Here is a 27,876-nt window from a genome sequence, read left to right as displayed (position 1 = left end):
AAAAATATTTTATTCATTTATTTGACACAGTGAGAGGAAGAGCACAAGCAGAGGGATCAGCAGGCAGAGGTAGAAGAAAAAGCGGGCTTCCCACTGAGCAGGGACCCTGATGTGGGGCTCGATCCCAGGACCCTGGGATCATGACCTGAGCCGAAGGCAAACACTCAACCAGCTAAGCCACCCCCAGGTGCCCCTTTTTACTGGTATTTTATGACAAGCTTAAGTTTCTAATTTTAATGTAATCCAATTTATCGATATTTTCCTTTGTCATTAAGGTTTTTTATATCCAGGGGATCCCTGGGTGGCGCAGCGGTTTGGCGCCTGCCTTTGGCCCAGGGCGCGATCCTGGAGACCCGGGATCGAATCCCACGTCGGGCTCCTGGTGCGTGGAGCCTGCTTCTCCCTCTGCCTGTGTCTCTGCCTCTCTCTCTCTCTCTCTCTCTCTCTCTGTGATTATCATAAATAAATAAAAATTTAAAAAAAAAAGGTTTTTTTATATCCAGTGTTCCTATACTGAGGTCACCAAAGTATTTGCCTACATTATCTTCTAGGAGTTTTATTCTCTCAACTTTTACATTGGATCAATAACATATTCAAATTAATTTTATATTGTGTGTTGCATTCTGTATGGTCTGAGCTAAGGGATCAAATTATTTATTATTTTTATTTTTCCAAATGAATATCTAATTGTCCCGATTTGTCCTTGTTCTCCTTTACATCATATCCAGTGGTCCCTCCTAACTTCTGGCTAGCTTATCTGTATAGACTAAGACCTAACACCAGATGCACAGGTAACAGACATAGATTGCATTGCTTTTTCCACTGGCTCCTACATATGCAGGAAGTCCAATCCCAATGATAAATCTCTTATTTTATATCATTCATAGTGGATCTACTTATCTGATCAAACACTGACTGAAATAATACCCTTAAAGTGACAGAACTCACTCTACCAGATAGCAAGATTTGTTTGAAGACTACTGAGATTAAGACATTGTGGGGATCCCTGGGTGGCGCAGCGGTTTGGCGCCTGCCTTTGGCCCAGGGCGCGATCCTGGAGACCCGGGATCGAATCCCGCGTCGGGCTCCCGGTGCATGGAGCCTGCTTCTCCCTCTGCCTGTGTCTCTGCCTCTCTCTCTCTCTCTGTGACTATCATAAATAAATAAAAATTTAAAAAAAAAAAGACATTGTGGTATTGATACTGTGATATAAATAAACACATAGAACAGAATTTGGAAATAGACTTACACATATATGGACATGATTTATAACAGGCACTGTATATAACATATACATACACAGAGAGTATAATTTCTCTTTCTCTCAATTTCAAGTTCCCATGGAAGGAACTTAGATCAGGCTCTGGCCCACTCTTATAGATCAGGAAAGGAAAGTTGCCAAAGATGGAGGGCCTGCAGTAAGCCAAGCAAATGAAGCTAGTTTCCTTTTCTTTTTAAGACTTGATTTTTTTTCCCCCTCCACTAAAAAAATCAGTTTAATATTAGGACATTATGTGAAAAAAAATCTAAAATCTTTACAGATTTTCTCTCTGATATTTCCAAACAAGTTACTATTCATTTTATAAATAGTATCAGCTTCAACTTCTTAAAAACACACACATATGGGGCACCGCGGTGTTAAGTGCCCAATCCTTGGTTTCTGCTCAGGTTGTGATCTCAGGGTCATGAGATGGAGCTGTGAGTCGGGACTCCTGGCTCTGCACTGGACATGGAGTCTGCTTTGATTCTTTCTGCCTCTCTTCCCCCCAGCTACCGCCCCCACCCTTGCTCTCTCTCTCTCTCTCTCTCTCTCTCTCTCTCAAATAAATAAATCTTAACACACACACATACACACACACACACACACACACAGTTAAACCTTTCAGAGACTCAAAATCCACCCATTGTCACATTCCATAATGGGATAGACACCACACAGAAGTAGATTCCTTTGTGCTCTTCTGTGGGCTCAGACTTTTAGCATAAGAATATGGTGAGATCCCTCTGTGCTTTCAGAGAAAGAGACAAAGCTAGAGGCCGCTCACCTGGAGCAGCTGGGGCTAGACCTATAAGACTCCTCACCAACCAACAGCCCACCAGGCCCTACTCCCCTGCTCCCCAGGGAGAAGGAAGGACTTTCACACCTGGATCCATATCCAAAATATTTATTCTCAGCATATATATACTTGTGTCTGGAGGACAAGGAGGGGGACTTTGTGAGACTTTGCCACAATGACCTCAGGGTAGGGGGAGGACTGCCAGGTCACCAGAGACACAGAATAAGGATTGAGAATGTGGCAGCAGCCACGAGGCCTAGAACAAAGTATGGCGAGGCTTTCAAGGGCCTCTGGAGGACCTGGTTGATTGGCCCCTGGGTCACCTCCAGATGTGTGGCCAGATGTTCACTCTGAGGCTGAGACAGGAGGTGGGAGTGGCAAGTGACCACCTGCCTGTCTGGAAACTCTGCCTCCACAGGGTTCTGCCCACTGTTCTCCTCTCTCACCTGGGGGTGGGAGTCAGCAGTTAGTGGCTCCCATAGCAACCCCTCCTCACCTACTCAAACCACTGCACCATCCTTTTACCCAGGCCAACATACTTGTTCCACCTGTCTGAAGACCCGCAGCAGGTTTCCACGAAGGACACCCTGGAGCTCTTCCTCACTCCAGCCACGACTCAGCAACTCCTCTATCAGCACTGGGTACGTGGACACGTCCTCCAGCCCCTGAGGGAACCTTGTGGCAGAGAGTCAGCCAGCTATGGAACCTCAGCCCTGATCCTGGTCCAGGGCCCACAGTCCCACCAGCCCCAATCACATATGCAAAATTGAAGGCTATGTTCTCCAGGCAACTGAATGTCACTTTGGAAGTTCCTTGAAGACTGAGTTGCTTCAGAGGCATTTATGCCCTGAGCAGATGATTGGCCCAAAACAGATGGGTTGGACTGGGAGTTGGGCATGTGCTGGGTAAATGAGCTCTGCTTGAGGGAGGAGAGTACTTAATGAATGTGATGATCTGGAGTGGGAGTGGGTACCAGGCCACTGGAGGGACAGGGACAGCCCAGGAAACAGGCCCTGGGAGTGGAGAGATATCAGGTGAGCTGGAAAACCAGACCCTATAGTCAAAGTCTGAAGGACAGGAGGACCATGGCATGGGAACAGAGACTAAAGGACTCCCTGCTGTACCCCTACCCAAGACAAACCCCAAGGAAACACTCACCGTCCAGACCCATCATAATTTCCACCAATTCCGATGAACTCTGCTCCAATGACTGCTCTGATATGGTCAAAGTGATCTAGGGGGTAGGGATTAGTGGTGGGTAGCACTAGGCTGGAGTTAGCCCGGTCTGGGGAAGCTCAGCCCTAGCCAACTCTGCCCACAGCACTCCACACCATGGCAGCTGACTTCATGGAGCGCCTGGCCAGTTGTGAGTTTTAAAGTGACTATAGGCTTAGCAGTGGACTTCAGAATTTTTTCTGCCCAGGACCCACCCTGCCTCTGGGTTCCTTGAGAGCCTGCCTGTACTGTCCAGAGATGTGAGAGCAAAAAGAGTCAGAGGCAGAGGCATTTGCTTCCCCCAAACACATCAGCTTTGACTGTGGTCCCAGATCTAGGTGGCAATGAAGAGCTGTATTTGCTCCCCTGAGTTGTCAGAGGTCTGCCCATTGCCCAACAGGTGTGCTCAACTGCTGGAACTGTCCTAAGGGCCCCGTGGCCATAGGCTCAAGCTAGAACTGCAAAAGAGGTCAAAGTGAGGCTCACCTGCCACGGTGGACGTATTAGCAAACAGGTTACACTGAAGCACCCCCATGGACAGTGTCACCATTACAATGCCACCATTCTTCTTCTACAGAGATAAACAAATGGACACTCAGTTTGGCTCTTCTGGCCTGATGGCCTGGGGGCCCTGGGAGGACATTGCTCAGTCCTAGCTTCAGGGGCTGGAAGAGACTTGATCTCTGGGTTTGTGGGTCCCTGAATGGAGCCGGTTTGGCTTTGATTTTCAGAGATGGGGGAGGGTTAACCAGCCTTGAGTCCAAGGATGAGGCCCGGGCTAGTAGCTTTGTTCAAGGTCAAGAATATTTGTATGAAACACGCTTAGCTCTGGGTTTGAGGGCTGGGTAGCTACTCACAAGAAGTTGCAGGATGTCATCGGGAACATTCAGCAAACTGTTGCACACGGCCCTGGCAGCTGAGTGGGAGAAGATCACGGGAGCCTTTGACACCTTCAGCACTTGTCGTACCAAGGTGTCTGATGCACAGGACAAGTCCACCATCATGCCCAGTCGGTTCATTTCCTCTACCACCTTCTGCAGAGACAGAGTTTTGTTTTGTGTGTGTGGTTGTGAGGTGGGTTGTTGTTGTTTGTGAGGTGGGGGAGATGTCAGGTATGCCCATATTTGCACATTATTTGTAGGGAATGGGTGGGGTGGGGTATGGAACAGGAGTCCTCACCTCGCCAAAGCTTGTCAACCCACTGACGTTGGTGTAGAAGTGGTGTTTAAACTTGGTGGAACTTTCTGCCCTGCAGGACAGCCAGAAGAGGTCAATTTCTCGAAGGCCATATCATGGGCTCTGTAGCCCCTCTGTTTGTCCATCCATCCCACCTCCAGAACAGAATAGGGATCTGGGCCAGCTGCTTTCCGGGAGTGTACCGGACCTGCTGGGAGTCCAGCCTCCTCCCTCTGTGGACTCCTCTGCCCTCACCTCTTCCATCTACCATTTCATCCTGGCTAGGCACTATGCTCACCAGGGTGTGTTGCAGGTGAAGGTGAGTGTCAGGTAGCGTACTCCCAGCAGATAGAAACCACGCAGCACGGAGAGGCTGCTATCCAGTGAGTGACCACCCTCCACGCCAATGAGGCAGGCCAGCTTTTGAGTGCTGTTCAGACCTAGAAGAGGATGGATAATCAAGTGCTCAGGGCCCAGGACCACTACCACCAGAGTTAGGAGCTCACCATCTATCCCCCCATTTGCCAGCCCACCTGCTGCTGAGGTCACAAGATCCAGTTCAGAGTAAGAGGTACACATGCGATGAATGAGGTCAATTTGCTCCAGGGTGAGGCGCAGGGCATCCTGGTCCTGGGTCTGACATGGGGCATAGGCTGACCAGAACTAGAGGCAGGCCCCGGGGTCTGGCATGAGATTAGGGTGGTCTCCAATGTCCTTGGCCTGCCACTCCTCCTCTGCCCCCAAGGTACTTATTCAGGTCAGTGGCCCAGAATGAAATACTGCATGACCATGAAGCTTACTGCCAGCAGCCAGACTGTGGACTGTGAAACATCATTGTCTGCTGTTTATCCATGTGCTATGTGAATGCCCCAAGGCCAATCCACTATGTCCCTTTGGCTCTGGCAGCCCCCACGCTCACCAGAGATTTTCTGGTCACTCTCCGGTGTCCCCACAGAACCTGGGCATGCATGCAGCTGGCCTGTCTTCGCTTCCAGTGCCCCCACATTCCCAGCAGCCATGCTGTGGCACCCTGTGTATCTCTGTGGTACCTGGGCACCCACGAGGCCATCCTTAAGCTTGTCCAAGCTGGTCTGACCACGACTGAAATTGCGCAGGTTAACATCTTGCAGCCTGTTCTGGAAAAGCTGTCTCAGGAGCTGGGGCAAATGGTTGTGGCTGGGGGCATTAAGACAAGGTTAGAGGGGGAGGCAGCACCTCCAGGTCACGCTGGGCACGTCGACATACCTGGTCCTGTCCTGTCCTTGTCCACCTCCCCCTGTCACACAGGCAATGCAAAAGAAGTCCTGAGGTGCAGCTTTGGGAGGGGGGATGGGGTACACCAGGAGGGGGTAATGGGGCGAGGGGGCCCGGGGAACAGAGGGGAGGGCACATCCCGAGGTGGCGGGAAGGGAGCCTTCTCACTCGCCCGCCCGCCTTGCGTGCCGAGGGCCTCTTCCTCCCGCTTAGGGCCTTAGGGCCGGGCTCGCCCCCACCGCCCCACCCCGCACCTACGCACCCGTCCACGAGAGGGAAGTCCCGCATCAGGGCCCGCGCGCGCTCCCGCAGACTTGGGGAGCTGGGGGGGGCGGGCGTGGCCTGGGCGCGGGGCACGGGCCACCGCAGCAGGGACAGCAGGAGCAGGAGACGCAGCGGAGGTCGCTGGCGGAGCGCGGGGCTGGCCTCCGGGCGCAGGGGCCGCATGCTGCGCGGGGCCACACAGGCGGACGGGCCGGTCTTGGGGGGCAGCTGGGGGCGCAGGGCGACGATGGGGCCCGACCGGCGATTAAGGTGACCCAGCGGCGCGGCCCGGAGGAGGAGGCTGCAGTCAGAAGGCTTCCACACCGGCAGGGATCCGCGACGCCGGGCGCAGCGTGACCGCCGGGGGCGACACAGTCCTCGGGCCCACCAGGAGGGCGCCCCCACGGGGCCACACCGGCCCTGCCGCTGCCGCTTCTCGGTTCCTGGGCCCGCGGCCGGCGGGACGGCGGGACGGCGGGGCGGGCAGCAGTTTCCCAGCCTCACCCTAGCCAGACAGTCGCAGGTCCACGGGGGGTTTTAGTTGTAGGAACGTGCCTCACCCTGCAAACCTTCCATGAAACACACTGAATTCGATCTCTATGTTTTGACTGTCAGAAAAAGGGTTCTATTTTTAGTAAAAAATGAAATTTAAGAATAACATGATGGGAAACCATTTTGTTTTAGTATCTAGTATTGAAATTGGCTTCTGTAACGTGTTAACAGATGCACACAAAAAGATTCTAGATGCTAAACATTAATTAACAGTAGCCGTCTTGGAAAGGGGGTTTACCCACTCCCTGGTCAATTTACATCACATCTTTTTTGTTATACGGTGTCCTGAGTAGTGCTGGTGAGGGCTGGCCAGTTTGGAAAGAGGTTAATGGAGGCGCCACAGCAGCTGAGCTTTGAAAGGATAGGGTCTGGATTGGGCAGGGGATGGAGAAGGCATTGGACAGTAGCCCAGGCAAAGGTCTGGTTTGCACAAGACAGCCATCTGGAAGGGAGGAGCTGCAAGGTCCTCAATGGCATAAAGTAATGGGACAAGAGTTCTCACTGGTAAAAGGGCACTTGGTCTGACACAGGATTTCACGCAGGGCAGAAATCCTCCTCCTTCAAGGCAACATGGTTTCCAGGATGGTCAGAAGCCTGGACAGTGTAATTCATTCTGCAGAAAAAGCCCTGATGCAGTCGAAACTGACCTCAGAACTGATCTCAGAACTGCATTTGGGTGGCATCTGGGCTTCCTGGGCCTGCACCAGATCCTACTAGGCTGAGAGGGGCCTATAGCACAGATTAAAATTGGAAATGCCCCTCCTTCTGTATCTGTGTCTGTCACCTGTTCTCCCACCAGGGCTCCCTAATACGTGGGCCTCCCCCTCTGGGCACCAGGAGAAGAGCCTTGACCTCTGGTCACCACTGCCTCCTGTCCATCACTGCTCCCTTCTCATGCCTAGGGGTTAAGTACTAAATCTGACCCTGTTGCCTCTGTCCGGTTTTGGCTCTCTCAGGAGTACGAGAGAGAGAAAGAATGTTTCTTCTGGTCTCTCCTATACTGGGCTGTCGTTCCATGGGAAGCCTTCATTTAAGTCATATAAATGACGTAATGAATGATGAATTTGCTAATGGTTTATCAAAAGTTCAGGGGTGCCTGGGTGGTTCAGTGGCTGAGCATTTGCCTTCGGCTTGGATCATGATCCCGGGGTCTGGGATCGAGTCCCACATAGGGCTCCTGGTGGGGAGCCTGCCTCTCTCTCTGCCTATGTCTCTGCCTGTCTCTCTGTGTCTTTCATAAATAAATAAATAAAATCTTTAAAAAAAAAGTTCAGAAGTATTGGGGCACCTGGGTGGCTCAATCAGTTAAGCGTTTGACTTTAGGTTTTAGCTCTAGCCATGATCTTAGGGTCATGAAATTGAGCCCTGTGTCAGGCTCCACACTAAGTGAAAAGTCTGCTTAAGATTCTCTCACCCTAGGGCAGCCCGGGTGGCGCAGCAGTTTAGCGCCACCTGCAGCCCAGGGCGTGATCCTGGAGACCCTGGATCGAGTCCCACGTCGGGCTCTCTGTATGATGCCTGCTTCTCCCTCTGCCTGTGTCTCTGCCTCTGTCTCTATGAATAAATAAATAAAATCTTAAAAAAAAAAAAAAGATTCTCTCACCCTTGGGATGCCTGGGTGGTTCAGTGGTTGAGCATCTGCCTTTGGCTCAGGGCGTGATCCCAGGACTGGGATCGAGTCCCACATCAGGCTCCCTGCAAGGAGCCTACTTCTCCCTCTCTCTGTGTCTCTCTCTCATGAATAAATAAATCTTTTAAAAAAATTAAAAGTTCAGAAGTATCGCACATACAGCTATTTCCTATAATAGTCTTAGGTGAAAGGAAAGGAACAAATGTTTATAATTAATTTTTAATGTCATCATATTAATACATAAATGCCATTTAAAAATGTCTGGTTTGGTTTGCTAAGAGTTATACTCTTCCTGATAATGACTGGGAAAGTTGGGCAAAATATAAAAAGGCTCTGCCTCTCTCTCTGTGTCTCTCATGAATAAATATATCTTTAAAAAAATAAAATCTTAAAAGAAATATATATATATATATATATATATATATATATATATATATATATATAAAGGATCTTCCTGAAGACATCAGAGAGTTCAACAAGATATCAGAAAATTACTTGATGAGGACCGAGGGAGGGTAGAAACCCAGAAATGAGGCCAACTTTCGGGCTGTGTCTTCCATGAGGGGTGCTGTGGTCTAAATAGACAGTGATTCGTGTCTAGAGTCCACCAAAGTAAGCAGGACCCTGATGAACACTTAGTTTTGAGTTCGAACACAAAAGAATGCGCCTAGGAGAAAGAATGAATGAATGAACCTAACCCAGGCCGGCAGCAATTCTAGTGATTAAGCAATTGTCTTTCAACTCCAGACGCAGTCTCCTATTCTCTGCTCTGTGAGGCTGGGGCTCAAACTCTAACCGCATTTCCTAGACTCCTAGCTGGCTTCCTGTTACATTCTGCCAATAGGAGCTACAGAGGAAACCGAAAGGCAGTTTCTGTGCCAGCAGTGATGGTTGGCTGTAGTCCCCAACCCCCCCCCCCCCAACCTCTGGCTGTCACAGAGCACCCTTACCGCTCGTGTTTAGAACACCTGCAACTGCTGAGCAAGATCGTCAAGAGGTCTGCTCCCCAGCAGCGCAGGGCACCCCCATAAGCCTCGGTCTTCTATCTCCTGTTTCCATTTTTTCCTAAATGGACCCTGAGCTGGATCAGCTCTGCTTGGAAGGATCTGTAAAGGGATTAGGTCATCTCAGAGTGCTACTCAATCCACCCAAAGGAGTCAAGAAAAGGGAGAAGAGGTAAAATGAACAGAAAGAACTATTAGCACTTTCTGAGTAATACTGCAGAGCACAGCCAATTTGGAGCCTGAGGCAAAGGGAAAATGTGTATCACTATATACATTTTTAATGTATTTTCAATGATGAACTTTTCTAGAACAATAAAAGAGTTGAAAAATATTAGAGAACTGAAAAGTAGATGTATTAACTCACATTATTTTATTCATACTCAAACCAGAATTTATTATAATTTTACTTACATGGCTTTAATGGAGGCAAACTCATGCGTCAAAATGTTTTTGGCTTTTTAAGCTTTTGTTTTAATTGTCTAATTTAGCTAACATACAGTATTAATTTAGCTTCAGGTGCACTATATTAGTATCAGGAATTGCATACATCACCTGGTGCTCATCACAAGTGCCCTCCTTTTTTTTTTTTTTTTTTTTTTTTACAAGTGCCCTCCTTAATCCCCATCACCTATTCCACCCATCTCCCACCAACTTCCTCTATGGTAACCATCAGTTTGTTTTCTATAGTTAAGAGTCTATTTTTTGATTTGTCTTTCTCTTTTTCCCTTTGTTTCTTAATTTCCGCACGACTGAAATCATGTCTTTCTCTGACTGACTTATTTTGCTTAGCATTATACTCTCTAGCTCCATCCATGTCATCGCAAATGGCAAGCATTTCACCTTTTATGCTGAAAAATATTCCATATATATGTGTATATATATATGCCTCATCTTCTTTATCCATTCATCAATCGATGGACACTTGGGCTGCTACCATTATTTGGCTATTGTAAATAATGCTACTATAAACACGGGGGTGCATGTGTCCCTTTGAATTAGTGTTTTTCTGTTCTTTGGGTAAATACCCAGTAATGGGATTGCTAGATCCATAGGGTAGTTCTTTTTTTTAACTTTTTAAGGAATCTCTACTGTTTTCCACAGTGGCTGTACCAGTTAGCATTCCTATCAACAGTGCACAAGGGTTCCTTTTTCTCCACATCCTTGCCAACACGTGTTGTTTCTTGTCTTGTTGATTTTAGCCATTCTGAAAGGTGAGGGGACACCTCATTGTGGTTTTCATTTGCATTTCCTTGATAGTAAGTGATGATGAACATTTCATAAATAATATTTTCAAAACTACTTCTTAGTTCATTTTCTTTTTTTTTCTTTTTATGTTAAGATTTTATTTATTCATTCATGAGAGACACACAGAGAAAGAGGCAGAGACATAGGCAGAGGGAGAAGCAGACTCGATGTAGGGACCCTGACCTGGGACTCAATCCTGGAATCCCAGGATCACGCCCTGGGCTGAAAGGAGGCGTTCAACCGCTCAACCACCCAGGTGTCCCTTAGCTCATTTTCTTTTTTTTTTTTCTTTTTTTTTTTTTTTTCCTTAGCTCATTTTCTATTGAGAGATTGAATGCTTGGCAATTTCTCTTGACCAAGTGAGGATCTTAAATAATTTTTAAATAACTGCAGCTTGTTAACTTCTTTTGTAGGATGCCATCATGACTGGTATAGTTAAATTTTTTTTCAAGAGGGCGCCTGGGTGGATCAATTGGTTAAGTGTCTACCTTCGGCTCAGGTTGGGATTCTGGGATCCTGGGGTCCTGGAATGAAGCCCTGCATCATGCTCCTTGCTCAGTGGGGAGCCTGCTTCTAGCCTCTCCCTCTTCCACTACCTGCTGCTCCCCCTACTTGTGCTCTCTCTCTCTGTCAAATAAATAAATAAAATAAAATCTTTAAAAAATTTTTATTAAAAATTTGTAAGGCCATTTCCAAATTTTTGTAAAATTCCACAAAGCAAAATTTGTTAATTTTTATTTATTTATTAAGATTTTATTTATTCGGGGATCCCTGGGTGGCGCTGCGGTTTGGTGCCTGCCTTTGGCCTGGGGCGCGATTCTGGAGACCCGGGATCGGGTCCCACGTCGGGCTCCCGGTGCATGGAGCCTGCTTCTCCCTCTGCCTGTGTCTCTGCCTCTCTCTCTCTGTGTGACTATCATGAATAAATAAATAAAATCTTTAAAATAAAAAAAAAAGATTTTATTTATTCTTTAGAGACACAGAGAGAGGCAGAAACATAGGGAGAGGGAGAAGCAGGCTCCCATTGGGAAGCTCGATGTAGAGCTCGATCCCAAGACCTCGGCATCATGACCTGAGCCAAAGGCAGACATTCAACCATTGATCCACCCATGTACTCCCCTATTAATCAGTTTTTGAAAATCCAAATACAATGCTGATTTTAAGTATCATTATTGTGTGTTTCTTTTCTTTTTTTTTTTTTTTTTAAAGATTTTATTTATTCATTCATGAGAATGCACAGGGAGGAGAGAGAGAGGCAGAGACAGGCAGAGGGAGAAGCAGGCTCCACGCAGGGAGCCCAATGCGGGACTCGATCCAGGGTCTCCAGGATCACACCCTGGGCTGCAGGCGGCACCAAAACCGCTGAGCCACCGGGGCTGCCCTATTGTGTGTTTCTTAAAAGTTTTATTTTTAAAAATTTTATTTTTAAGTAATCTCTCTCTCTCTCTCTTTTTTTTAAGATTTTTATTTATTTATTCATGAAAGAGAAAGGCAGAGGGAGAAGCAGCCTGACGTGGGACTCGATCCCGGATCTCCAGGATCACACCCTGGGCCGAAGGCAGGCACAAAACCGCTAAGCCATCCAGGGATCCCTCTCTCTTTTTTTTTTTTTTTAAAGAGAGAGAGCATGCATGCGTGTGGGCCAGGGAGGGGTTGGCACAGAGGGAGATGGAGAGAGAATCGCAAGCAGGCCTCAAGCAGGCTCTACATCAGGTGCTAAGCCTGAGGCCAGGCTTGATCTCACAACCCTGAGATCATGACCTGGTATGAAATCAAGTCAGACACTCAACCAGCTAAGCCACCTAGGCACCCCAAATTAATGTGAGTTTTAAAAATATGACTGCTTTTAAGATCATCTCTTGTATTTGACTTCTTGAAGTTCAACTTTAAAGTACACAGGTTGGGGTTATTATGAAGAGGGCCACTTTAAATATTATTTCACATCCTTTTTTGGAAAACCTATGAATGTATTCCTGTTGGGTATAGACCTGGAATGAAATTGCTCAGTCTGGGGTCTGCATAGACTATTAGTATTAACTAACATTTTAACTATTATTTTTTAATAGGCATTATCTATTATCATATGTTATTTATTATTTTTAGCTATCATTATCAGCATTAACTCTTAATTTTGGCTATTAGTAGTGCAGTTGTTATTACCATTAATGGCCTGTGGAAAAGACACTATGGTTTTCTAAGTAGCTTCTGCCTTTCAGAGAGGAAGTCCCTGAGAGGCAGAGGAGGGGTTGAGTTCACAACTAGGGAAGTTCAGTGATTGGAGGCCCTGTGGCCTATCATGTAGCCTGGCATCCTGGGCTCTGTCCAAATAGGAAGAAAGATCATTTGTGATCCAGGCAGGTTCCCTTCTTGGGAATCTGAGCCAGAGTTCCCTTCAAATTCCCTGGGTGGTGGTCATTGAGTTAGGATGTGGTCTGAGGTGAGCTATTGTGAGGCAGCTCAGAGGAAGATCCACTCTCCCGCAGCTGGAACTACCCACTGTCTTCCTCGAGAGTTGAGTTCAGCTATCTGGGTCTACTCAGGCCATGCTAGTGAGACTCAGGTCTTACCTGAGTAACTGGTGGCTGAACTGCAAGGTCTCCCACCAACCACCGGAATTGGGAACCTGTGTCACAAGACTCCACCACAGAGAAGGACAGTCATGCCTGGTTCCTTGTGTAAAACATTTATTTCAGGAAATGTTTGTGCCTGCATGATGGGGGAACATTGTGGGGTATCCGCAGCTGCCATAGTGACATTTGGTAGGATTAACTGGGTCACCAGAACCACAGAATGAGGACTGAACAAGCAGCAATAACTATGAGGCCTGGGGCCATGATGGGGAGAGATTTTGACAATGACTGTTTAGGGGACCACTCAGGTGAAATCTCAGTTAGTTTCTGGTATGGAGAAGGGTACTGTGTCTGATGCAGACGTGAGAGAACGGAGCGGCAAGAGCTGCTCAGCTGCTCATCCGGGAACTCATCCTCCAAGGGCCTTTGCCCCTTACTTGCCTCCCGTACCTGGAGGTAGCAGTCAATGGTTAGCAGCTCCCACAGCAACTCTGACACGCTTGCTCAGACCCCCCGAGCTACTCTTTTGCCCAGCCCAGCATACCTGTTCCACCTGTCCAAAGACCCGCAGCAGGTTTCCTCGAAGGACACCCTGGAGCTCTTCCCCACTCCAGCCACGCCTCAGCAACTCCTCTATCAGAACTGGGTATGTGGACACATCCTCCAGCCCCTGAGGGAAACTGTGTGGCCGAGAGCTAGTCAGCTGTGGAGCCTCAGCCCTGTTCTCTGTTCATGACTCAGCCACAGCCATATGTGTCCAGGTCTACTGAACCCCAGCCCTGGTCAGATGTGGTAATAGGAGACTTGGAGAGGGTAAGTGATTCAAACCTGCTCTTTATCCTGCAGAAGGAAGCTCCTAACCTCTTTCAATATTCATAAACACTCACTGAATTGTACGGTTGAGATCTATGCAGGGAGACCTGGGTGGCTCAGTCAGTTAAGCATCCCACTCTTGATCTCAGTGCAGGTCATGATCTCAGGGTTGTGAATTCAAGCCCCGTTTTGGGCTCCAGCCTTTCACTGACCCGTGAAAACTACAAAGTTTCCTCCATTTATAGAAGGACCTAGACTGACATCCTGCAGGCACACACCAAGCTGCAAGCAAAGAAAATGGTCAGTTCACACCAGACCTAACTAAGAGTCTGCTCAGAAGCAGTGGGTCAGGGGCACCCTGGTTGGCTTGTTTGGAAGAGCATGTGGCTCTTGATCTAAGGATTATGACTTCAAGCCCTGCATTGGATGTAGAGATTACTTAAATAAATAAAACTTGAAAGAAAAAGATAGAGTGAGAGAGAAAGAGGGAAGAAAGAAAGAAAGAAAGAAAGAAAGAAAGAAAGAAAGAAAGAAAAGAAAAGAAGAAAAGAAAAGAAAAGAAAAGAAAAGAAAAGAAAAGAAAAGAAAAGAAAAGAAAAAAGAAAAGGAAAAAGGAAAGGAAAGGAAAGGAAAGGAAAGGAAAGGAAAGGAAAGGAAAGGAAAGGAAAGGAAAGAAGGAAGGAAGGAAGGAGGAAGACTCTGGGTGTGCAGAGATGCAAGGTGGGCCTAAAGGCGATGAAGAGGTGTGGTAGATATGATGACTATTAAGCTAACCCCACAGCTAGCCCCAGACAAGCCACAGAGAAGCACTCACCGTCTGGCCCCATCATAATCTCCACCAATTCCAATGAACTTGGATCCAATGACTGCCCTGATGTAGTCAAAGTGATCTGAGGGATGGAGAGTCAGCACTGTGGGGCTTCCAGGGCAGGGATGCATGGGAACTGCACTTTACTGATTCTCCTTCTTGCAGCCTGTAGGCCATACAGGCCTATTCCTTCATGGCCTGACACCCAGTTCAAGGGCTTGAGAAAGCTGATCCCATTTGACTCTAGACTGGAATTTAGATTTGGAGTGGACCCCATTTGGGCGATTTCTCATCCAGGATTCACCCTGCCTCCAGTCTCCTTGAGAACTATGAGGGCTCCTTTCCATGATTATAGAGGATGAGAGGGAAAAAAATACAAGTGACAAAGACCACAGGGATTTAAGGGGCTGCTTAGTCCCTTGGTCAGAGGCAGGGGCAGGGAGTTTTGGGAACCCCTGCCGAGGCCCAGATGGTTGGTACCTGGGCTCTATGTCTGACTGCCTCCCTTATATCCATGAGTGTCATAGTTACCAACTCTTGTGTCTTCAGCAGTTCCACATGGCAACAAGGTGCTATATACCATCCATCACTGAGTTTTGGGGAGCGGTGCCTATTGCCTACAATAGGTCAGACCACTGGGACTATTCTGAGGCCCTCCCCTCAAGGCTTCAGGTCCAAATCAGAGCTGCTCAGAGAGCCCAGGCAGGGCTTACCTGCCACAGTGGACACGTTGGCTAACAGGTTGCATTGCAGCACCCCCGATGACAAAGACACCATCACAATGCCACCATTCTTCTTCTGCAGGGGTGGACAAATGGACACTCAGCTTGGCTGCCAGAACAACCACCCGTCTATAGGCTCCTGTGAGGAAACTATTCAGCTCTTGCTTTGAGGTCAGAGGAGACATCACCTCTAGATTTGTGTGGATGGAGGAGTCTCAGCTCTGGTTGGGATGGACATGTCTTGGAGTATTTACCACTTAGAACCCCCACACCTGAGTTCAAGAATTCAGGGGCTGTGGACTCTGGTTTTGTGGGACAGATGTTCAGCCTAGGGTTTGAGCAAGTTGAGGGAACAAGGGCTCAGATTCAAGGGCTCCTGGTTTAAACCTCTTGCTTTAGGTTTGAGGGCCAGGGCAGTCTCTCACCAGAAGCTGTAGGATATCATCGGGAACGTTCCTGGCATTCTTACACACACCTCGGGCAGCCGAGTGGGAGAAGATCACAGGTGCCTGTGACACTTCCAAGGCTCGCCGAGCCACAGTGTCTGAGACATGTGACAAATCTACCATCATGCCCAAGCGGTTCATTTCCACCACCACCTTCTGCAGGGATAGGTTGGGGAAGGGGCATCAGGGATACACATGCATGTGCCCTTTTCTGTAGGGAACTGGTGGGGCTTGTGCATTCATGTGTGGCAGGGTATGGCACTAGGGTCCTCACCTCACCGAAGCTGGTCAGCCCACTGACATTATTGTAGAAGGGATGGATGCCCTTAGCTGAGCTCTCTGCCCTGCAGGATGACCAGGAGGCAGTCTGAATGGTGACCCTAACTTAGTCACAAGAGCCTACTGAACCCTCTCTACCTGCAGCCCCTGGAGTGAGAGCAGGGACTCAAGCTGGGCTGTGCCTGGCAGGAGGTGGTCCCTACTGGGAATCCAGTCTTGTACTGTGAACTCCTGCTCCTCTCTCCACTCCAGGGTCAGTGTCAGATCCCAGGGGTAAAGCTTGGTCTGAGCCCCAATATGATCTTGGGCATGTCCCTGCATCAGTGGGTGCATACCATTTGCACTGAGCTCACCAGGGTGTGTTGCAGGTGTGAGTGAGTGTCAGGTAACGTGCACCCAGCACGTAGAAGGTACGCAAGATGGAAAGGCTACTGTCCAGTGAGTGTCCTCCCTCCACACCAATGAGGCAAGCCAACTTCCGGGTGTTGTTCAGAGCTGGGGGCAGGTAGGTCAGGTGGTCACTTTCAGAGACTCGGGTATTCAGTCAAGTCCCTAACACCCCCCACCAGTCTGCCTACCTTTAACTGAGGTCACAAGCTCCAGCTCAGAATAGGAGGCACACATGCGGCGGATGAGGTCAATTTGCTCCAGGGTGAGGCGCAGGGCATCCCGTTCCTGGGTCTGGCATGGGACGTAGGCTGACCAGAACTGGGGGAAGGCCAAGGGTTGGCTTGGGCAGGGGTTGCTTTGGAGTTCCTTGACAGCCCACATGGCAAATGTGGTCACATGTAATGCACTGGTTGTCTCTGGTACTTGGATGCCTACCAAACTAATTCACTGTGAGCCCTGCAGCCCCCAGCATCCATATGGTAGCATTTGGGGGGGCCCTACAGTAACTGAGTTCCCTTGTGACTAACCTGTGCTCTCTGGGGCTTCCACACTCCCCCTCAGCCATGCTGTGTCCCAGTGGTACCTGGGCACCGACGAAACCGTCTCTAAGCCTGTCCAGGCTGGTCTGGCCACGGCTGAAATTGCGCAGATTGACATCGTGTAGCCCCTGGCGGTAAAACTGCCTCAGGACAAGGGGCATGTCATTGTGGCTGGAGGGAGGGCAAGGCAAGGTCAGGTCAGGGGCAAATGGGTGCGCTTCTTAGGCCTTAGGATCAAGCAGGACGTGGGTCAAAGTTGGTGGGGGGGTTGTGGGACATCCCCCCACACCACAGTCACACAGACTGTACCAGAACCCCTTGAGGCCTATGCTGGGGGTTCCCACCAGGGGCAGAGTGACAGACGAAGGGAAAAGGCATCCACGGATGCTGGGAGAGTGAATCACTGAGGACCTGAGAACCGCTTCCCCTGCGCTGGGGCTCCCCTGCCCTGGGCCGGCTCGCCCCCACCGCCCCACCCCGCACCTACGCACCCGTCCACGAGAGGGAAGTCGCGCATCAGGGCCCGCGCGCGCTCCCGCAGACTTGGGGAGCTGGGGGTGGCCGGCCGGGTCGCGGAGCTGGAGGTGCCCGGCGTGGTGTGGGCGTCGCTTACCAGCCGCGGCAGCAGCAACACTAGGAGGAGCCGGCGCAGGGGCGGCCCGCGGGGCGCGGGGGTGCCCTCGGGGCTCGGGGGCCGCATGCTGCGCAGCGCACTGGCAGCCCTTGTCGAGAGGGGTGCGTGAGAGGGGTGGGGGGGCAGAGGGCGACGGGAACGCCGACTGGGGCCCCCCCGCGGCGCGCCGCCGCTCCCCTCCCCTCGCCCCTCCCCCTTCCTTCCCCTCCCCCTCCCCTCCCCCCGCCCCCGGCCCGCCAGACCTCACCCCCGGGCGCTGGGCGCTGGGCGCTGGGCGCTGGGCGCTGGGCGCTGGGCGGGCCCTCGGTGCCCGTGGCCTCTCCTCGCCGCCGGGGCGCGGCCGGGCTGACCCAGGTTGCTCTGCCACCGCCTCTAACCTTGCTGTCCGAGAGAGAAGTCTTAGGGCGCTCGGCGCAGAGCAGCCCTCAGCCCTGAAGCCTCTCTCCACCCCGTCAGGTGCCCAATGAGGCCGGACCCTGCGCCAGCGCCCCGAGGCCACACGCAAATGTCTCTGGCCACAGTACCCCGCGGCTCTAGGCTGCCGGTGCCGAGCCACAGTGGGGGTGGAGGTGGGAGGGGACAGTTTCTGGGAATGGGGGGTTGACCTTGCAGACTTTGCAGTGGTCCTCTGCCCTGACCTCTCCCTCCCCTGCCTTCCTCCCTTGCCTACCTGTCCATCCCCTGGGGGGCTCAAGCCGAAACTGGGAACTGTCGGGGCGCCCCTCCCCCAGTCTTCCCCAGCTTCAGGAAAGAGCTAGCTCCTCAGGAGATGCTACACCTCCCCAGGGTCTGAATGGAGGGACTTTGGGGATGTGAACTGAGCAAGCATCTGAGGAGGGTCCGGGGTGGTTAACTGAACAGAGCAGGAACTCAGTAAGCGATTTGAGTGGAAGGAAATTGAGTCAGTTTTAGGGCAGCACAGCACCCCTCCCCCCATCCCAGCACCCCTCCCGCCCCAGCTGCTGGCTGAGCTGTCGGTTAGGATCCCTCCTACCTCAGTGTGGAAGTCCTCAGTGTATGAAGTTAGAGGTCTGGGTCCTGAGAAAACGCCTGGCATCTGGGTCCTGAGGCTACATCCGCCTTATCTTCCAGCTCCTGTGGCTCTAGCTCTCCAGAAAACTCCAGGCTGAGTTGCGTCTTTCCTCTGAAGGCCCCACCCTCCTTCCCAGCCCCAGGCCCTTACCCTGGCTGCCTCCTCCAGGAACCACCTCCCTGGAGGCACCACACAAACACAGGGAAATGCATATTCTCAGAAGCTCCGCCACTGAGAGGCTTCGAGGTCTTTGCCCAGACTCCGTCCCCAGCCTCTCAAGCTTCGACACTGAACCTTGGCACCCCCTGGAGCTGCTTTGCCTTTGGAACCTCTAACAGGTGTCAGGCGTGACCAGTGCAGGGGTAGTGACCCAAGTCCGAAGACTGGAGACCCTAGAAATCACCCTAGAAAGGAAATGAGCAAAACTCTGCAAGAGGCGCTAGGGGTCCTGGGCTACCCAGCAGAGGCCGCCCGGCTTGGGCTTGGGTATATTTGAATGATTGTGCAAATGGTGGTGCCCGGTGCGGGCAGGCAGGGGTGAAGGGCTACCCAGTGGCGCTGTGCTGGACGTCGGTCTGCTCTCTGACTACCGCGGCTGGAAGGTTCTCTGGCAGCCCCACTGCAGAGTGGGAGTCCCCCAGGGTCTGTGCTTGCCCTGGGTGGCTGGGGAGCCCAAACTCAGACCTGGCTCCCTCCTTTCTCCCCTCACCGCTGGCCGGCAGCCTGGTACCTACTCGAGCAGCGGGCTGGGGCTGAGTGAGGAGAGGGAGGAGAAACTCTTATGGCCGGTCTCCAAGACAAAAACTTTATTTGGGAGAATAAACAACTTGTCTGTTCTACTCTTAATAGCCCCCCAGGAAGTGGGATAGGCAGGAAATCCAGGGCAAACAGCAGCTGCTAACAGAGAAGGGAGAATTTATTTAGCTTTTCAAGGTTTGTTAGCTTTTCTCCAGGGATCAGATGTCTTACATCCCAAGGCTCGGAGGAAACTCTAGCCCAGCAGAGACAGGTGGGGCTGAGTCATAGCAAGTGGGCGCCATCTCTGTAGAAGGTCAACCAGGCAGCTTAATTTTCAGTAATGTTCAGCTTCAGTCCCTAAACTGACTGGCATTGCTAGTCATGGCCTCGAGGTGACCACACAAGGCCAATCACAGAAACACAGACATACCCAGCCCCTTACACACTCAGGGACATGAGAACACTCATACTCAAGGGGTGAGTGGGTTTGAGCCAACTGGACGGCCTGTTCTCCTTTGTACGTTGTTTGAGGCCTTCTCTCTGCCCTGTCCTGTGCAGGGGGAAATAAGCAAGCACTAAAGAAGCCTTGTCCCATTCCTTCCTTCCTCTCTCCTGTCCTCTCTCCCTCCTTCTCTTCTCTTCTCTTCTCTTCTCTTCTCTTCTCTTCTCTTCTCTTCTCTTCTCTTCTCTTCTCCTTCCTCTTCTCTTCTCTTCTCTTCTCTTCTCTTCTCTTCTCTTCTCTTCTCTTCTCTTCTCTTCTCTTCTCCTTCCTCTTCTCTCTCTTCTCCTTCCTTCCTTCCTTCCTTCCTTCCTTCCTTCCTTCCTTCCAAGCCTTGTCCTTTAGAAGACTCCAGTATCTGTGGATAGACCTGGACAATTTGGGGGGAGAGGCTATGACAGAAATTATCCGAGTGCTGGCAGTGGATACCAGAGAAAATGGGGAAGCAGGGAAGCCCAGGGCCTGGCTCCAGAGTTGATCTGGATGTTATCTGTGATGCCTCCTACCTTCTGCCCCTTTCTCCTCTTTAATAGCATCTCCAGATCGTTCTGGTTCAACCTCCAAACATCTCCCAGGGGTCTCTTCTCCATTCCTACTATCTCTTCCCCAGTACCTCTACCCCTTTCATCTCTCACCTCCTCCTGGTCTCCCCACTTCCAGTCCATTCCCCAACTGAGCAATCAGACCTATCTCTCTTTGAGAAGAATCTGTCATCCTCTTGCTAAAGTTCTTCTGCAGCTTCTCGTGGCTCTTAGGATACAGATTTCTCCACTAGCTGAAGTCAGAGCTTTCCCATGAAACCTTAAGTCAAAATGATGTAAAGGGATGAGTACCCTGGCTTTCAGAAAGTTTGCATTGTGCCACCTTGTTTTTATGAAAGATCTACATTAGTACCCGTTTTTACTAACCGAAAGAAATCTGAATAGGATTTTGCTTTTTGGGAGAAAGCCATTACTATACTAATGTAGGTCTGTCTACCAAATACCTTTATTTGGCACTCAAGTCCTGGTGTGTCTCCCATCGGCCTCTCTAGTCTCAGCAAATGGCATAAACGCTCTTGCCCTCTTGCCTTGCTGCCTACTACCACAGAGCCTTGTTACATGCTGTCCCCTTAGCCTCCAACTGGTATGGCTGCTGAGACAGGGCCAGTGTGGGAAATCTTGACACAAGGGACAGTATGTGAGTAAGCACCTTCTCTTCTAATCTTTACCTATGTAGTGTTTACATAAATCAAGACCTGCAGGGATCCCTGGGTGGCTCAGCAGTTTAGTGCCTGCCTTTGGGCCAGGGCGTGATCCTGGAGTCCTGGGATTGAGTCCCACATCAGGCTCCCTGCATGGAGCCTGCTTCTCCCTCTGCCTGTGTCTCTGCCTCTCTCTCTCTCTCTCTCTGTGTGTCTCTCATGAATAAATAAAATCTTTGAAAAAAAAAAAAAAAGACCTTCAGAGGACACATAGAAACAGGCTCCTCCTGGGACCAAGCTTTCTTGGGCAGAGCCGATCCAACCCCATTGATCTCCAGTGTATTACAAGAATATGCAGGGAAGAAAAATATCAGACTGACAGGCCACCTCACATGCTCAGAGTGCAGGAGTGGGACAGAAGCACGGTCTTCCTCAGTACCCAGTATTGTGCAGGTGATGTTCAGCCTCTTTCAGGGCGCCTTGCTCCTGAAGACTCATGCTGCCCCTACTTCTCTCTGGGTGTTGCTGTTTCTGCTGCCACAATGACAGACATAGCCAAATTCCCGACACAACAGCCTCTCTGGCCAGAAGACAGCCTGGCCACCAGGGACACACATCCTCTAATCACAAAGCTGAGGCTACCCTTCTGGAAGTGGCTAACAGGTAGCACATTTTCCTTCCTCAAAAGGCAGCCACCATCCACCTTGCTAGGCTAAGTGCAGTAAGCACGAACGCATCTCTGTCTCCTGCTTCCACCTAGCTTTCTCCCTAATCCCCACTTTTGTCTTCCACAGTCTTTCCGGCCTTCTCGTCCATTTTGGGTCTCCTGCAGCCAGACTCTGCCTGACTTCAGGCAGTATGAAGGATCCAGTGCACAAGGTCCCCAGAGCAAAGTCATGGTGGTGCCTGGCAGGTTTTAAGTGTTTGATTGGGCTGCGTCGTGGGACCAGTTATTCTGGTGATTTAGGCATAAAGTCCACAGGGCTTGGAGCTCTTGTCCTGAGGTTGGTTTGCATGCTGTCCCAAGTTCTTGAGGTAGTGCCATCAGCTGTGGGGAGGCTAGAGGGGCATGTGCTACAGGAGTTTGAGTGAGGAAGATCATACAGGGAGTCCCTGAGATTCAGATGGCACCTTCTGAACTGTGATATTCAGTTGCCTAGAGAGGGGGCCATATTATGGAGAACTCCAACAAATCCAAATCTTCTTTGGTAACTTATTCTCTTTAAAACAGGAATATGGATGAGCCTCTCAGATTGCTCAGGTTCAGGTTTGCTGGAACCCCTCCCTCCTCCTCCTCCTCCTCTCCCCCCTCCTCCGCCTCCTCCTTCTCACCTTCGTCCATATCTTCCTCACAGAAGTCTGCAGTGGCTGGCCCTACTAAAGCTGGCACGTGAACTCAGTGAGGCCATGATCACCATATTCTGGCCCCTAGTGCCATACCTGCACACAACAAACGCACAACCAACATTCCTTGAAGAGCAAGTCGGCTTAGAGCTCAGGAGACTGCTACCTTTCCTTCCTTCATGGAGCAGGAGAACGTGACAACAGTGACAACGTGTCAGAGCGGCCTAAGTTACTGTGTGCCCAGAGCTGTACTACCAGTTTGATGTGTTGTAGTCCGTTTGATCTCAATAGCTCACAAGGTAGGTTTTTACCAGCCTCATTTTCTAGGTGAGAAAATTGAGCTTGAGCGAGGTGAAGCTGGCAGGTGGAACTGGGATCTGAAACCAAAATTCTCTTACTCCTAGACTTGATGAGTTTTGAGCTCTCTAATTCTGTTCTCTGTCTCGGACCACTCCAGGTACGAAGCAGCCGCCCCAGCTAACAGATGCCCTTTCTTAACTTTTGCACCCCTCTGTCTGGAGACCTCCCTGAATCTAAATCCAGAACACTGGGCAGGGGAATTCAAAATTTGGGGACAACTTGTGAGGACAATGGGACTGAGTTTGTGGTAGAGGAATGTACTTAGCTTTCTGATGTCCAGGCTCTGTGGGACCATAGGCCAGAGCTACTCAGAACTACACCTTCTCTCTGGGTGTCCAGGCCCTGAGGGGAGAGAACTTTGAAGAATGATTGTCACTTCGTAAGGTCTGTCCTATCTGCTGCTGCTTCTTCTTCTATTTTTTTTTAAGATTTTATTTATTCATGAGAGACACACAGAGAGAAAGAGGCAGAGACACAGGCAGAGGGAGAAGCAGGCTTCCTGCAGGGAGCCCAATGCAGGACTTGATCCCGAGACCCCAGGATCACAACCTGAGCCCAAGGGAGACACTCAACCACGTAGCCACCCAGGCATCCTGTCCTATCCGCTTCTGCACATGCCGCTCACCTCCTGTTCACCACTGTCAGGCTCACCAAAGTTGGAGTGTACTGACCTTCTTTTCAGTGTGGCTTCATGGGACATAAGGAAACCATCTGGGGTAGCCAGCACTGACAGAGAGATTAGCCTACTGGCCCTACAACAGAGCCCTCCTTGAACTTGGCTGAAGGGGAGGAAAGATAGGGAGGCAGCAGCTGGACAAGCAAATGATCACAATGATGCCTTCCTGGCCAACTCAGATTGGGGTTCCATGGACTTCTTGACTTCCAGCTGCTGCCTCACTCTTCAGGAGAGGCTTCAAGTCCCTTAAATCATCTGTCTAGACATTCCCTACTGATCACCCATTGGAGCTGGCCCCTCGCTGGGGTATGCAGTGAAGGGGCTGGACAAGTCTCCAGTTACCTACCACATCTGCTCACATAAGCATCAGAGGAGTGGGCTGTGTGGATGCCAGGTGCTGGGACGGGCTCTGACCAAACAAACATCTATCGTGTGGCATATGTGGTTTTCATTTAGTCTTAAGTTCAGACTTGCTTTTTGCTCAGCCTAGCCTGCTCATCTCTGAGGCCTTTCAGACCTGCAGCAGCATGCTATACACAGCACACCCTGCCTCAGAGCTCTCTGAGCTTCCTATTTTTCATGCAGAAAGACTACCCTCCTCTGCCTGGCTGCCATGGCTCCCACAAGCTAATTTATGCTATGAAGTGGACCCCCAAGTCCTCACTGATTCCAAATCTGGATGGAACATTGGACTGCACCTGAGAAGCTTTCTTTTTTTTTTTTTAATTTTTTATTTATTTATGATAGTCAGAGAGAGAGAGAGAGAGAGAGAGAGAGGCAGAGACACAGGCAGAGGGAGAAGCAGGCTCCACGCACCGGGAGCCCGACGTGGGATTCGATCCCAGGTCTCCAGGATCGCGCCCTGGGCCAAAGGCAGGCGCTAAACCGCTGTGCCACCCAGGGATCCCCTGAGAAGCTTTCTAAAAAAATTTCTGGGCAGCTCTGATGGCTCAGTGGTTTAGCGCCGCCTTCAGCCCAGGGCATGATCCTGGAGACCCGGGATCAAGTCCCACATCAGGCTCCCTGCATGGAGCCTGCTTCTTCCTCTGCCTGTGTCTCTGCCTCTCTCTGTGTCTCTCATGAATAAATAAATAAAATCTTAAAATAAAATAATAAAAAAAAATTTCTGGAGTGCCTGGGTGGCACGCAGTTAAGGATCTGCCTTCAGCTCAGGTCATGATCCTAGGAGGCCCAGGTCATGATCCCAGGGTCCTGGGATCTAGCCACATCCAGCTTCCTGCTTAGTGGGAGTCTGCTTCTCCCTCTGCTCATCCCCCTGCTTGCTCGTTCTCTCTCTCTCTCTTTCTCTCACTCTATCTCAAATAAAGTTTTGAAAATTTCTTTTAACTTATTAGGTTAATTTCAAACATAAAAAAGCAGAAGATGGGCAGCCCAGGGGGCTCAGCAGTTTAGCGCCGCCTTCAGCCCGGGGCCTGATCCTGGAGACTCAGGATCGAGTCCCACGTCGGGCTCCCTGCATGGAGCCTGCTTCTCCCTTTGCCTGTGTCTCTCCCTCTCTCTCTGTGTGTCTCTCATGAAAACAAAACAAAACAAAACAAAACAAAACAAAACAAAACAAAACAGAAGAGTATAGTGAACCCCTATATATCAGGCACCTGGCTTCAACAATTATGGATGGCCTATCTTGTTTCATGTATACCTTACTCATTTATACCTTCTACAGAATATTTTAAGGCAAATCGAACATTTATTCCATATTTAAGTTTGCATCCCAAAAAATAACGAACAGCTTTTTAAAAAGACAGCTACTGCTACCATACCACTATGGATCTTAAAAGAGTCACAATACTTCCTTAATATCATGAATTATCTATCATGTTCAAATTTCCCTGATTGTCTAATTTTTAAATAATTGTTTTAATTATAATGTAGATAAGGTCATCCACATTGCATTTGGTTTTTATGTCTCTCAATCCATTGGTTCCTCTTCCTTCTTTCTTTGTAATTTATTTGTTGAAAAAATCAGGTCCTTTGTTCTTTAGAGTGTTCTGTCTTGGAATTTGCTGATTGCACACCATGGTGTCATTTCCTCTGTCACTTGTATGGGAAAATTTTTAAAGTGCAGGTTTCCAGATTCCACTCTAAAAATGTATTCCTGTAGGAGTGGCATAGGTGCTGGGGATCCCTTGTTTTCCTGGAAGTCCCAGGTGAGTCTGTTTGCCTCATGTTTGGGGATTGCCAACCTACCTGACTCCTCCAGGATCGCAAATTGTCCTCAGACACCCCAAGTTTCAGAGAGCAATATAAGATTATAATCTCCAGAAGTGAGAAGTAGGAGGAAGAGGAATTAGCTATCTTTTGTGAGTTTTTTTTTTTTAAAGATTTATTTATTTATTTATTTACTTACTTATTTATTTATTTATGATAGACATAGAGAGAGAGAGGCAGAGACAAAGGAGGAGGGAGAAGCAGGCTCCATGCCGGGAGCCCAATGTGGGACTTGATCCTGGGACTCCAGGATCACGCCCTGGGCCAAAGGCAGGCGCCAAACTGCTGAGCCAGCCAGGGATCCCCTGTCTTTTGTGAGTTAATTGAGACTCACAGTGGGAATCCCCAGGGCTGGTGACTCCTTCCTCTAACTCAGATTAGGGAAACTATTTTTTTTTAAATTTTTATTTATTTATGATAGTCACACACAGAGAGAGAGAGAGAGAGAGAGAGAGAGGCAGAGACATAGGCAGAGGGAGAAGCAGGCTCCATGCACCGGGAGCCCTACGTGGGATTCGATCCCGGGTCTCGAGGATCGCGCCCTGGGCCAAAGGCAGGCGCCAAATCGCTGCGCCACCCAGGGATCCCTAGGGAAACTATTTAAATTATCAGGACCTTTCCTGGCTTTGAGGGTGTCAGAGGAGGAGCAACACTCTTGCTCATGTGGCCCCCTGAGAGTGAGTGTGCTGTCCACAGCATGAGCTGCTTCACTGGGACCTGAGGGTCACGAGCTGCTGGCAGTGCCTGCTTTTGATCTAGGATGCTGAAGACAAGTAGACCGGGCACACAGGTCCACACACACCCTGTGCTCTTTCTTCCCTGCTGACATTCCCTCACCCCTACTCCCTAGGACCAACTGTCCCCTTAACTACTCAGTGAGACATTCCACTGGTAATAGCCAGCACCTCACTGCCATTGCACACAGTAGTCAGAATGATATTTTAAGCATATCTATCTGATCATTTCACTACCCTGCTCAACTTCTTCCTATGACTGCCCAACACACTTAAAATCCACATTCCTCACCATGGCTGACAAGGCCTGCTATGGCCTGGTCCATGCTTGCTGCTCCAACCACATCTTTCATTCTTCTTTTTTCTCTCTGGCCACACTGGCCTTTCTGTTAGTTTTAGAACAGGCTGGCCTCATTCCTGCCCCAGGATCTTTGCACTTTCCATTTCCTCCTCCAGAAATTGACTCCCTCCAGCTCCTACTAGGATTCCCTCACATCTTCCTTCACTGAGATGTCACCTCCTCAAAGAAGTCTCCTCTGACTACCTTGTGGAACCTAGCACCACCTCATCACTGTATTCTTTTATCCTATTTTCTTTTTTTTTCCTTCTTTTTTAAAGATTTTATTTATTGGGACTCCTGGGTGGCTCAGCGGTTGAACCTCTGCCTCTGGCTCAGAGCATGATCCTGGAGTGCTGGGATCGAGTCCTGCATTGGGCTCCCTGCATGGAGCCTACTCCTCCCTCTACCTGTCTCTGCCTCTCTCTGTGCCTCTCATGAATAAATAAAATCTTTAAATTTTTTTTTATTTGAGAAGAGAGAGAGCCCACATGCGCATGAGTTGGGGGAGAGGCAGAGAGAGAAGCAAACTCCTCCACATGGGGCTCTGGATCCTGGGACTCCAGGATTGTGACCTGAGCCAAAGGCAGATGCTTAACCAACTGAGCCACTCAGGTGCCCCTCTTTTACTTTTCTTTATTGCATTTATAATTATTTGAAATTATATCCTTTACTTACCTCTTTAGTTTGTGGGTGCCTTGAGGTGAGGGGCTTTAATCATCTTGCTCACTAATATACCCCAAGCAACTAGCAGGTGCTCAGTAAACATTTGTTGAGTAAATGGATAGATGGATGGGTGGATGGACAGAATGTCTTTTCAGTCCTGCCTCTCATCTTCTTACACACACATGCACACACACGCACACACGTACGTACACACATGTACACATACACAGGGAAGTTCTCATCAGGCTTTGCATTTCTTAAAGAACCTGCCTGTGTCCTGCCCTGATCTGCGCAGGTGTCATTGTGATAGTCACAGTTAGAAGCTGTACTCTAGGGTCTTTTGGGAGGCAGAAGGTCTTAGAGCATCAGGTTCCCCATGTGGGAATGTACTTCAAGGGAACAGGGAGGTTTGGGGCCGGGCCTTGGACAAGCTAGGTTTCAAGCCAAATATGTTGGGCAAAATCATTTTATTGGACAGT

General features: G+C 49.7%; 2 protein-coding genes across 8 annotated transcripts; both read right to left on the bottom strand.

Moving 5' to 3' along the window:
• Positions 1-2,149: 2,149 nt before the first annotated feature.
• Positions 2,150-6,149, bottom strand: LOC112929444 (dipeptidase 3). 3 transcript variants are annotated; one of them, XM_072731656.1, is made up of 10 exons: positions 5,965-6,149; positions 5,368-5,624; positions 4,982-5,269; positions 4,747-4,888; positions 4,452-4,521; positions 4,130-4,306; positions 3,759-3,843; positions 3,216-3,291; positions 2,597-2,732; positions 2,150-2,503 (listed from the first exon to the last, which is right to left on the bottom strand). In XM_072731656.1, the coding sequence occupies exons 3-10, from the start codon at positions 5,025-5,027 to the stop codon at positions 2,264-2,266; spliced, it is 972 nt and encodes a 323-aa protein (XP_072587757.1). In that variant the 5' UTR covers positions 5,028-5,269; positions 5,368-5,624; positions 5,965-6,149; the 3' UTR covers positions 2,150-2,263. The 3 variants fall into 3 exon arrangements, with proteins under 3 accessions (XP_072587757.1, XP_025867322.1, XP_025867324.1); XM_026011537.2 differs by having other exon boundaries at positions 4,982-5,111; positions 5,498-5,624; XM_026011539.2 differs by having other exon boundaries at positions 5,498-6,098.
• Positions 6,150-6,437: 288 nt separating this feature from the next.
• On the bottom strand, positions 6,438-19,288 carry LOC112929445 (dipeptidase 2-like). Of its 5 annotated transcripts, none has more exons than XM_072731653.1 (12): positions 18,593-19,288; positions 17,846-17,979; positions 17,456-17,686; positions 17,009-17,135; positions 16,614-16,743; positions 16,389-16,530; positions 16,031-16,100; positions 15,736-15,912; positions 15,302-15,386; positions 14,595-14,670; positions 13,512-13,647; positions 6,438-6,535 (listed from the first exon to the last, which is right to left on the bottom strand). In XM_072731653.1, exons 3-12 carry the CDS (start codon positions 17,662-17,664, stop codon positions 6,467-6,469), a joined length of 1,221 nt encoding a protein of 406 aa, XP_072587754.1. In that variant the 5' UTR covers positions 17,665-17,686; positions 17,846-17,979; positions 18,593-19,288; the 3' UTR covers positions 6,438-6,466. The 5 variants fall into 5 exon arrangements, with proteins under 5 accessions (XP_072587754.1, XP_072587751.1, XP_072587752.1 ...); XM_072731650.1 differs by lacking the exon at positions 6,438-6,535 and adding an exon at positions 13,065-13,417 and having other exon boundaries at positions 18,593-19,284; XM_072731651.1 differs by lacking the exon at positions 6,438-6,535 and adding an exon at positions 13,065-13,417 and having other exon boundaries at positions 17,846-17,975; positions 18,593-19,284.
• Positions 19,289-27,876: the final 8,588 nt, after the last annotated feature.

Source organism: Vulpes vulpes, chromosome 12 (assembly GCF_048418805.1).
Source record: "Vulpes vulpes isolate BD-2025 chromosome 12, VulVul3, whole genome shotgun sequence".
NCBI classification, from domain to species: Eukaryota; Metazoa; Chordata; class Mammalia; order Carnivora; family Canidae; genus Vulpes; species Vulpes vulpes.
Note: the sequence above shows the minus strand (reverse complement) of the source record. Positions and strands in the feature narration are given on the sequence as shown.

Excerpts from the sequence above, each read along its gene's own strand:
- LOC112929444 (XM_026011537.2), bottom strand. The coding sequence starts at position 6,149 with ATGCGGCCCCTGCGCCCGGAGGCCAGCCCCGCGCTCCGCCAGCGACCT. Across the intron at positions 5,112-5,497 it reads ATGGCCTCGTGGGTGCCCAG|TTCTGGTCAGCCTATGCCCC; the intron begins GTACCACAGAGA and ends GCCTGCCTCTAG. Across the intron at positions 2,504-2,596 it reads TCTTCAGACAGGTGGAACAA|GTGAGAGAGGAGAACAGTGG; the intron begins GTATGTTGGCCT and ends TCCCACCCCCAG.
- LOC112929445 (XM_072731650.1), bottom strand. The coding sequence starts at position 17,664 with ATGCGGCCCCCGAGCCCCGAGGGCACCCCCGCGCCCCGCGGGCCGCCC. Across the intron at positions 17,136-17,455 it reads GACTTCCCTCTCGTGGACGG|CCACAATGACATGCCCCTTG; the intron begins GTGCGTAGGTGC and ends CCCTCCCTCCAG. Across the intron at positions 14,671-15,301 it reads CAACGTGTCCACTGTGGCAG|ATCACTTTGACTACATCAGG; the intron begins GTAAGCCCTGCC and ends TCCATCCCTCAG.